The sequence below is a fragment of the Condylura cristata genome, unplaced genomic scaffold (assembly GCF_000260355.1).
Source record: "Condylura cristata isolate star-nosed mole 26May11 unplaced genomic scaffold, ConCri1.0 scaffold00004, whole genome shotgun sequence".
Taxonomy (NCBI): domain Eukaryota; kingdom Metazoa; phylum Chordata; class Mammalia; order Eulipotyphla; family Talpidae; genus Condylura; species Condylura cristata.
In genome coordinates this window covers 11,354,878-11,366,414 of record NW_004567105.1, presented here as the reverse complement: position 1 = coordinate 11,366,414, position 11,537 = coordinate 11,354,878, and the positions used below count along the sequence as shown (strand labels likewise).

The 11,537-nt window shown below is 42.2% G+C and overlaps 1 protein-coding gene across 1 annotated transcript in view; it reads left to right on the top strand.

Moving 5' to 3' along the window:
* MYBPC1 (myosin binding protein C, slow type) overlaps positions 1-11,537 on the top strand; it is a 73,731-nt gene that overhangs the window by 51,962 nt on the left and 10,232 nt on the right. The window contains exons 18-24 of the mRNA XM_012720628.1: positions 601-705; positions 1,501-1,689; positions 3,484-3,618; positions 6,884-6,937; positions 7,821-7,988; positions 10,454-10,542; positions 11,244-11,502. Coding sequence (XP_012576082.1) covers positions 601-705; positions 1,501-1,689; positions 3,484-3,618; positions 6,884-6,937; positions 7,821-7,988; positions 10,454-10,542; positions 11,244-11,502 — 999 coding nt within the window. The remainder of the gene's footprint in view (positions 1-600; positions 706-1,500; positions 1,690-3,483; positions 3,619-6,883; positions 6,938-7,820; positions 7,989-10,453; positions 10,543-11,243; positions 11,503-11,537) is intronic.

The window sequence follows — 11,537 nt, the reverse complement described above, 5'->3', positions numbered from 1 at the left end:
AAAAAGATTTATTTATTTATGCACAGAGAACTGGGTACAGGCCAGAGGTGCAGGGGTGGTAAAAAGATTCACCAGAGACAGAGTGGGGAGCAAAGAACAGGCAAACTGACAAAGTACATTGCTGAGGGGAGCAGGGGGCAAGACAGGAGAGGTCTGCCGTGTCACGTGGGTCACCCCCAGGGCCAGGGATCGAACTTGCACTGAAGTGGCTGTGGCCAGCTTGCAGTACTGCGTCCCAATCCAGTGCACCACCAGGGAGGGCCAAACATACTTGATATTAAGCAAGGACTGTGTAGTTATTATTTTCAAGGTAAGGAACATGAGTCTTGAGCCCTGTGGGGCTTGTTCTCTAATGGTGTAACACTACAATTTGTATTTTTATTTTTATTCTTCCTGAGCTCACCTCTGATCTCATATGGAGCATGGTTTATCTGGTTTTGTTTTTGCCCATATTAGTTACTAAGTGCATTGGAGTAAATATGGCGGGAAAACTGCTTCTATGATTATCACCAATGCAGGTATTTTCCAGTTAATAGTTTTCTCTGTGTACATAATCTCTTGTGTAATTTCATTGTATTTAACTTTTTTTCTTCACCACAGATATCCCCGATCCTCCAGTGGCCCCAAATGTGTCAGACGTGGGAGATGACTGGTGCATAATGAGCTGGGAGCCTCCTACCTATGATGGCGGGTCCCCAATCTTAGGTAACACTTGTTGGTCCATTTGTGGAGCCACCTAGAGCTGAGTCCTCTTTATATACGTGAGCAGAGCACATCTAAAGATACTGCATTTACAAGAAAGCCTGTTATACCGAGACGTTGTGTACCCATTCAAATTGGAATGTATTTGGGATGCTCTCTGAACACTGAAATTTAAATCATTCTATAGTGGATCATGGGATTGTTCCTTCCGTTTTGTTTGTTGGACATGTGGACCAATTCCTCATTTTAAAACATTAGAAGTCTGTTTTTAAACTCCATCAATGAATGTCTGATTCCATATAATTTTAAGTTCTGTAATTTCTATGAAGACATTCTTTTTAGAATTAAATATTTGGAAGCATTTGCTTCCGTAACTGTGGAACAAGAATTTTTTTGACTTGCTAGTAATGAAGTGCGCAAAACCGGTCATTGCCTCCTTATTACCTCCATGGCTGGGTCTCAGAACCAAATCTCCTGCTCATCATAGCAGCTGTGTAAGTTGCTCAGGCTCATCTACCTGTGGTTTATTTTTCTGTTTATTTCCTAGTACAATTTAAATTTTTTCTAACCCTGTTATTTTTATCTACATATTCCAGGGTTGATATTTATGTTGCTTCTAAGCACTCTTTAAAAAAAAAAAACTGATGGAATAAGGTGGATTTATTTAAAAATACATGCATGACTATTTCACTTAAGGTGCTAAGGATACGGGAAATTTTAGGAACTTCTAACATCTAACAAAGTTTATTTGTTGGAAACCAAGGAAAATCCTCAGCTTCCATTCTCTGTCATCTCTAGGATACTTTATTGAAAGGAAAAAGAAACAAAGCTCCCGGTGGATGAGACTGAATTTTGATCTCTGCAAAGAAACAACTTTTGAGCCCAAGAAGATGATTGAAGGTGTTGCCTACGAGGTCCGCGTCTTCGCTGTCAATGCCATCGGCATCTCCAAGCCCAGTATGCCATCCAAGCCTTTTGTTCCTTTGGGTAAGTAAAAAAGAATATGTTTTTGGCATGGAGAAATCATTGCCCCAGATTTATGACTACTTCCTCCCCACTGCTTTTTTTTTTTATTATTCATATAGAATTGGGGTACAGGCCAGAAATGTGGAGGGTGAGAGGCTTTAACCCGCTGCGCCACCAGGGAGGGCCCGCCACTGCTTTTTTTTTTAAGATTTATTTATGCATGCAAGAACTGGGGTACAGGGCAGAGGTATTGGGGATGAGAAGAATCATCAGAGACAGAGTGTGGAGCAGAACAGACAGATTAACTGAAATACACTGCTGAGGGGAGCAGTGGGTGGGTCAGGAGAGGTCTGCTGCACCATGTGGGTCAGCTCCCTGGCTGGGGATCAAACTCAGCTGCAGTGAATGCAGTTCGCTTCATAGTGCTGAGCTTTAATCCATTATACCACCATGGAGGGCCCCACACTGCTTTTTTTTTTTTTAAGATTTATTTATTTATGCATACAAAACTGGGGTACAGGCCAGAGGTGTGGGAGGGTGAGAGAATTCACCAGAGACAGAATGTGGAGCAGATCTACTGAAATACACTGCCGAGGGGAGCAGCGAGTGGGTCAGGAGAGGTCTGCTACACCATGTGGGTCACCTCCCTGACCTGGAATTTAATTCATGCAGCAGTGACTTCAGATAGCTTTATAGTGCTGTGCTTTAAGCTCTTGTGCCACCAGGGAGGGCCCCTTCCTCCCCACTTCTAACTGAAGCAGACCTGGTAGCTTCTTAGGGTGGTGAGTGAGCCGGAGGTTAGAGGCTGTCAGGGGCAATTGCCTGTCTAAGGAAAGAAAAAAAAAAAAAAAAACTTTAGTGGCATTGAATACTACATTTATAATGTAGGACCTGAAATTTATCACCAGAATTCCAATAGCTGAGAGTGGCTCAGTTTGAAAACATAAAGTGTAGCCTGTTGACATATGACCCCTCTCCTTTTGAAAGTATAACCTGCACCTTGTGTGAACTCTGCAATAACTAGGACAACTCGAAAACAGTTCAATAACACACATTTGAAAATTAGCCTTGGGGCCCTCCCTGGTGGCACAGTGGGTTAGGACACAGCACTGCAAGCTGGTGGCAGCTGCTTCAGTGCAAGTTTGACCCTCTGCCCCGGAGGTGACCCACATGGTGCGGCAGACCTCTCCTGACCCACTCGCTGCTCCCCTCAGCAGTAATGTATTTCAGTCCATCTGCCTGTTCTGCTCCCCACTCTGTCTCTGGTGAAGCCTCTCATCATCGCTGCAACCCTGGCCTGTACCCCAGTTCTGTATGCACAAATAAATAAATCTTTAAAAAAAAAAAGTTAGCTTCTTTGCTTTTGCTTTATAATCTCACCTTAAATATTATCTCTAGAACCAAAAAATATTGAATAAAGGTAAAGATATAGAAATGGAAAGCAGTGTCTCCACTTCTTAGTGTTTTGGTTTTTTGTTTTTTTTTTTTTTCAATAGAAAGCAGGGTTTGTACAAAAGCTATACTTTAAAATGGTAGAATTAAGGGAAATTTTGATCACAAGCTTTCACCTCTTTCAGCTTCCTTACATTTCTCAACCTCCCAAACCAACCTCCCAAATTGGAGGGAAAGTGTGGCAGGATTTCTAAAAATTTGCCTACCTAGCAAACTTTGGCCTTTGCACACAGCATGTGCTCCCGAAGACCTCATTATTACAGCATTGGGGATCTTGTTACTTGTCTTAATCCCTATGATCACAGGCCCAGTGCCCAAGCTATGTGGATAATTTCTCCTTCTTCTCTTTCTTTTCCTGTGAAGCTGTCACCAGCCCTCCCACCCTCCTGGCTGTCGACTCCGTCACGGACAACTCAGTCACAATGAAGTGGAGGCCCCCGGACCAGATCGGTGCGGCAGGGTTAGATGGCTATGTGCTAGAGTATTGCTTTGAAGGAAGTAAGTACAACTCGTAACGAATACCATCATCAATAGGTGAGCTCCGCCCCGTTTCCTTTTGCTCCTCTTCCTGGGGTACTCATCTCCTTTCAGTGAAAACTACAACAAGCCAATCATCCTTGCAAGATGGCTGAAAACATAGCCTTTCTTTGGAACTTGATGCTAAGAAATTGACATCAAGCTCGCCCTAGGTAGGCAGCTAGATCGGATCGCATGGTTGAGCAGAGTCACAGTGGAGAGGGCTCTCACAGCACTTCTGGGACTTCCACTTCTTGAATTGGTGGAATTAATTTGTCCTTAAGGAAAATAAAATTTTAATTAGGATGAAACACGTTGAACATTCCAGAGACTGCACTAAGCAGAGGTAAGCTATTAAAAGAACAGCCTATGCTAGATAATCATGACAGACTCTGTTTATCATCTCCTACTTTCTTAAAGGAAATTTTTAAAAATATGGACAACTTGCAGGTTTTTTTTTTTTAAGATTTATTTTATTTGTACATACAGAACTGGGGTACAGGCCAGAGGCTCAGGGGTGGTGAGAAGCTTCACGGGAGACAGAGTGGGAGCAGAACAGGCAGATCGACAAAGTACACTGCTGAGGGGAGCAGCGGGCGGGTCAGGAGAGGTCTGCCACACCATGTGGTCACCTCCAGGGCAGGCGGGAATTAAACTCATATGGAAGTGGCTTTAGCTTCTCAGTGCTGTGCTTTAACCCACTGCGCCACCAGGGAGGGCTACAACTTGCAGTTTTAAAAGGAAACAGCATAAGTCTCAGGGGGTATAAGAAATAGGTCAGACATGTAGCATTAACTTGTCCCAAGGATTGGTTAGATAAAAGTATATTCAATTTAGGAGGCAAAAAGAAACTGACAAATTGAAAATCATAGCATTAATAGGAGAAAGAGAAAATGATCCAAGAAAATACGGATTTGTGTTTTGTGTTTTCTACTGGTGATTTGAAAATTGGACAATAAAAGTGCCCCAGTTTTGGGCTCAGGCCCCGGGCTAGATGATGGTAGATTTAACAGGACACTGAGAAGTTTAGTCATATACCACCCAGAGAAGGCCAAGAACCAAACTAAGCAGATTCTTTAGAGTCCCCGATTCTAACTGAAGCCAGTGCCAGGAATGGGGAACATGACCCCCAGCACACCGTCCCCGGTGGAACTCGAAGAAACAGGAAAAGAAACTGCTGAAAAAGGAACCCCGGCCCCAGCATTGGGGCACCCACGAAAATGATCCTTGTGGGTAGAAAGTGAAGAAGAGGGGCTGACCCCGATCTGTTTCCAAGTGCTTGCTTGCACAGCACACTTGCTTTTCCAGGGCTTAGAAAGTAACTGACTCCCACCAAGGGGACCCTAAGAGGCCCCCCAACTTTAGCCCAGCATGGGAGGGGGGCAGTGTCACCAACGCAAGGGGTAAATTCTTGAGCACTTCCCAATCTGGTTTGCTCCCCACCCCCACCCCCCGTCTATTTCAAACAATCATGAGCACCCCACTTTGGTTTTTGATATCACCCCTGAGCAGAATTTCCCGTGGTTGCTGAGCACAAAGCTTTTATGTCTGTATGAAATAGAGCAAATTCTTTACTCTTTTCTTTCTGATAGGTTTAAAAAGTAAGAAGATACAGCAAAATGATAGATGGCTGTCATTTTGATGTTACCCACCTTAGATAAAATACAACCAAGTGTATTTTACATACTTTTGCGTGTGGTCTGTGTAGATATGTATGTATATGTGTATATACATATGTATATGTACACAGTCATTATTCTGTATCTATTTTACCACATAACGTTTTGGAATTAGCTTTCTATGGAAGTTCTTTCATAACGTGTATATCTTTCTCGCAGTCTTTTCTTACTTTATGTGGCTGCCCTATTCTTTATCCTCTTTTAATGGCTGTTGTCCTCCAGACTAATTTTTCTGTAGTGTTTAATGCTATTAGATACGTCAGGTTTTCTTCTGTAAGAGATTTCTTTTATGAGATGTGTGCTGGTTTTGAGTCTGCCTCTCTCTCTTTTTTTAATGCCTGCAGCGTATTACTCTTCTTTGTTTTTGTCCTTCATGCTAGTTCTTCCTTGTCCTTCTTAAAAATTCTCCTTATGTATTCAATACTTTCTTGCTCCTTCCCTATCTCCAGGACACCACTTTCTCTCTCTGTTTCCCTCAGTTATAGTAGTTCAGGTATGAAGGGATGGGCTGTTTTCGTTCCCCCCGCCCCATCTTGTCTTTAGTGTGCTCTTGAATTTCTACCTTCATAGTTCTTTATTCTTTCCTACACATTTTCCCAATCTCCTGTTTTCACTTTCTCATCAATCATCTCTTAATCTGCAAACATCAACACATAACCCCCATACTGGCCACTTGCTGAAACATGGATCTCTTTTCCAAAATCCTAAGTGATTTTTATCTTCCACATGCCTGCCAACTGCCAGGATATTCTGGCTTCCTGCTTCTTCCCCCTCATACTTTTAAGGGTTGGAGTAAGAGAGAAATTTCCAAGAATGTGTTTGTGTGAAGAGGGATCAGGATGTGAAATAAGTCACCACTCCCATGCTCCTCCTCCTACCTAAAAGTCATCTCACAACCAGTGGGGTGTGTCTGTCCCACCATGGGAGCCATCAGTGTTCCCCCCTTTCCTTGTGGAATGCAGCCAGGTAGAGGCTCAGTTTCTTTTCTTGACCAGGACCATGTTGTCATGGCAACTGGGGAAGCTTTCTGAGTTCCTGGACAGTTTCCCTCTCCACTGACAACTCAAGCCTTGGGGACATACGGTTGGCCTAATCACAAGTGCCTGACTCCCAGACTCTGATGCCTGAACCCCACTCTGGAGCACTATGTTCCCAGGGGACCTGAGAGGACCCTCGCAGGCTGGGCAGCAGGGACAGGCAATAGGCTAGACTGTTCCACTGTGTGTCACTTCCTTGTGGAGTCCAACAGCATCTCTTCCTTTGTCTTTAGGGTCTTGCTTTGGTTTTACTTTACCTCTTCTTCCCCCAACTGGAGGTAGTCTAGCCAGCTTTCTCCTTCTCTTCTCTGGGCCTCAAGACCAAAACCAGGGTCTGCACAGAGTGGGTTCTGAGTCTCCTGAGGACTTTCCTTCCTCTACTGTGTCTGGTCTCTTCCATCACTACTCTGAAGACAAATTTCTTTGCATACTTTGCATACTTTACTAACAGAGAATGCTGACTACTGATTTGATATTCTTCTGGTGTGAAAGTGGGTGTTTTTAATCCATTTTAATGACGGATTCTCAAAGGTACATCAGCAAAACAGTCTGATGAAAATGGGGAGGCTGCCTATGATCTTCCAGGTAAAGTACTCTGTGAAAGTTCTCAAGCTTTCTTATCATATGATAAAGTTTCTGGGAATGTTCCATGACCAAGCATGAAACACATCTACCACCCCCCCCCACACACACACAGAAGCTCTTGAGATAGAGAGAGAGGGAGATGGGTAGTAAGTTATTAATGCAGGGTCCAAACTCATTCTCCTCTGGGCATACTGTGTATAAACTTTTAGATGCTGAAATGTTGGAAGTCCCGGATGCCAGGTTTAAATTCTCTTGATGTTGTAGACAAAGTTACCAAAAACTTTACTAAAATCAGAATTTTTTTTTGAGGTTAAAGAATGATGACATTTCCTTATGAGATCTTTGCTTTGGAAATATGTTTTTCTTTGCCACAGAAATAGTTTCTTACTCTCATAGGTGGGAGATAAGGTTCCTTATGCTTACATTCATGTTTCATCATAATAAACCAACCAAGAGAAAATAGATATATGACTATAAAGGTTGGTATTTTTCATTCATTAGAATAACAATGTCCTCTTTTCTGACATTTAATGTATATAGTAGTCTAAATAGCTGATAAGACAGAATTGGAATAGAATCTGTGCAAATACTTGGGGACAGTTTTAGTATTCGTAGCAAGCCTTAGTACTAGTATTCAGCATACTGAGTGTCTTGGCTATGAGGTTTCACAGAGACATAGTCCTAATGTCCTTCTTCCCTTAGCCACTTTCTTTATTTAAATGTAAAAAGTATTCGCCATGTAATGAGGCCAGAGCAACGTCATGTACTCACCAAATGATGTATTTAATTATGAGTAAAATTCTAATTCGGAGTCTACTGTGATAGTGAGTTCACCTACTAACCATTCTTCCACCTCTATTCCTTTTTCTTTTATGGGTTTTAGCTGAGGACTGGATAGTTGCTAACACTGATCTGATCGACAAGACCAAGTTCACCATCACAGGTCTGCCGATGGACGCCAAGATCTTCGTGCGTGTGAAGGCTGTGAATGCCGCCGGTGCCAGCGAACCCAAATACTACTCCCAGCCCATTCTCGTGAAGGAAATCATAGGCAAGCAGCTTTCAAAATCTGCCTCCATTTCACATTACAACCTTTATTTGTTGAGCCCCTTTCTTAAAACCTCCTATTTTGCTGCTACTCCTTGAACATTTCACCAGTGCTTCCTGGTAATGAGATAATCAGCTCAGGGTCTACAGGTTGGTGGAGGATGAGTTTTCTCTTGCTGTAGAGATAGTGTCTGATTCTCATAAATTGGAGGTAAGATTCCTTATGCTCATATTCAACTGCCATCATAAGAAGCCATCCAAGAGAAAGTAGATAGGTCACTCACCAGTTGCCATGGGCCAGTGCAGTGGGTCTGCCTGGCCACAGTGGAGGGAGAGAATGAGGATGCAGCCAGGCGAGCTGTCCCTGCAGCAGCAAGGGTGCTCAAGTGGAGTCTGCAAGGTCAAAGCCATTTTCATAATAGTATGAGATCATTATTTGCTCTTTGCAGTGCCCAATGCCTGCACTGTGGGTGTAAAATGATGGTGAATACAATTGATGGGGCCCTTAGCACTGATTAGTTAATTGTTTTCCTTTCTCACCTCCCTGTTGGGAATGGAGCTCATGCGTGTTTGGTGATAGCATGATAGTGCTGAGACTTTAACCCCTTAGTAAATTCTTAGTAGATTCTAGAGCCAGTCTGTATAAGTGGAACCCCATTTTCCTCACCACAGAGACCCAGTAATGCCCTTTTTAAATGAAATCCCATTTCTATTTCCAAGAGTGACTGACAAACTATACATGTCTAGTCAGACAGGTATTTGGCAGACAATTTTTAGAAAATGAATGGAGTGAGCCTGTCATTTCAAAGAAAACTAATTTGTGATCATTTTGTTGATGAAAAATATTTGAGATTTTAAGTGAAAATCGTATCTTATATCATGGACTTGACAATTTTCAAATGTTTAAAACTCAGAAAGAGACCAGCCCCCTCTTGTCCCCACAGATGGAAGGATGGATGGACAGATGGATGGATGGATGGACAGATGGATGGACCTGACAGATAGGAAATGAAAGGACAGAAGATGGATGAATGAAAGCATGATGCATACACATTTTCTTAGTAGATTCTAAAGCCAGTCTGTATAAGTGGAATCCCATTTCCCTCATTTATTAGTTATATGACTCAGGCAAGAGACTGACTTTCTGAGTCTTCATGTCCACCTACAAAATAGAAATAATAATAGTATCACATAAAGAGGTTGTGAGAATTTAAAAAATAAATCCATGTTGCTTGCTTAACCTATCTTACCAGTGAATAACCCCCAATATATATTATTTTTTAATCATGATGATGATTTAATTTGAAGTCTTATAGAGACGTTTCCTCATATAAAATGATAAGGAGTTAAAGAATCTCCAGCCCTAATGTTCATAATTGTCACCATGATCATTGTCATTATCATTATAGTTACCATCTCATCATCATCACCACCATCACTGTCATCACCATCATCACGCCATCATCTCCTAGATATTTCTTTTAATCACTTACCATTGTCAACCATTATAATAAGTACTTTACATTATAATAAAAATTTTACATGAATTAAATTTCTCAATACTCATAACAATCCCACTTGAAGAACAGGAGAGTAAGATCAGACTCGAACCCAGATCTCTCTAACTCAAAAGACTGTGCCCCTAAAAGCCAACACTAAGGCTGACTCCAGAATTTAATCCTAGCTGTGTTGTCTGGGCGGGGGGGTTGCCTGACCTCCTATGCTTTGTTTTCTTTATCACAGATAACATTACCTATCCCTTAAGATGACTATGAGGCTTAAATTAGTCCCTTCCTGAAAACCCTCTAGCTCAGTGTCTGGGCTTGCTAAGCGTTCCCTGTGATGAGAGTTTCTGCTGTCCCTGTGAGCCCATGAGCCTCTGATTGCTGCTCCTAATGGGACTGCAGCAATGTGTTTTACTCTCTGTCTGGTGTTTAATTAATGAACATTAGCACAAGTGGCTAGGCTGCCTATTATGTACTTGGCCATAATCACAGAGAGAATGTTACTATCAAATTGCAACCCAATTACCTAAGTAGCAAGTACTAAGTGCTGAATATTTTTGTTTCTAGTGAGAAAGCAAAATGGGAATTCTTACAGTCCATGGGGTCTGCAGATGATCTGGAATCTTCATCAGAGAATATACTTGCTGCTAGGAATTGAAAAGTATATATTAGGTTTGAGAGGAAATGTGGTGTTTTTCTATAATTACCATAGGCATAAGAAGCTGCAGTAAAAGCAAGGTGACTGGGGGGTCACGTTTGTGGGGGAAACCCATTAAAACATTTCTACTTGAAAACACTTGAATCCAAAGTTACTGTGTAGAATCTGCTAGTAGCACATTTAAGATTCTGCTGCAGAGACAGGAACCCAAAGACATTCCACTGGGACTGTGCCCGCCGGCTGATGTGAGACTCTCCCCAGTGGACTATACTGATCACAAACTTGTGCCATTCTACCCCGATGCAGAGCCGCCAAAGATTCGCATCCCAAGGCACCTGAAACAAACCTATATTCGCAGAGTTGGAGAAGCTGTCAATCTGGTTATACCTTTCCAGGTAGGAATTCAGGGGTCACGCCTTTCCTCTTTCCAGTGCTCGGTGTTGAAGTAGATCTTCTGGCAGTTAATTTCACCAGGATTCAGGATTTCCTCTGAAGGAGAGTAGACATTAATGGAAGAGATTTGAGGTAATGAAACAACCTCCTACTTCAGAAGCAGAGTAGTTATAAAACTGTCAAAGATTTGTGAAACAAGTAAGATATAGTCTTGTCTGAAACTCAGGGATGATGGTGAGGCAGGGTGGAAACATGGGGGAAATACCAAAATAAGAAATACTTGAAGATTTTCTCTGGTCTTATATATCCATAAAACGGACCTTCATTTGAAGTGAACTACTCAGTATACTACTCAGAAAACCAACATGTGCTTGCTTACACTGAAGTGAACGCAATTCCCATAAAGAGATAAATGACATTTAAAGTCTTGATGCCACTCAATGAAATACGTGAAAATGATCAGATTTTTGCTGGAGCAAAAGAATAATTATTTACAGTATTCTCTAAGCTTGGCACGCAATAGTCAGCTCTGGCCTCATAATGCAGCCATAGGCAGTAGAGAGTGTGACTGTCAAAGCTTCAGTGCGCCACCACACTGCTGTCCAACAGTGGAGTAAGTCACTGTTGGACATGCTAAGGAAAAACAACCTTGGGACAATAATCCAAGCCCCCTTCCCTCTACTTTTTCTGTCTTCCTCTTTAGGGAAAACCCAGACCAGAATTAACTTGGAAGAAGGATGGTGCGGACATTGATAAGAATCAAATAAACATCCGCAACTCCGATACTGACACAATCATATTTATCAGAAAAGCAGAGAGGAGTCACTCTGGGAAATACGACCTGCAAGTCAAAGTGGAAAAATACGTGGAAAGTGCATCCATCGATATCCAGATTGTTGGTAGGTTGGGGAGGAGAAGTGAGGATGTTCTGTTGAGGCAGCTTGGGGACGAATCGCCCTGTCGTTAAGGTGAGAGTCAGAATGTCATACTGACTCCT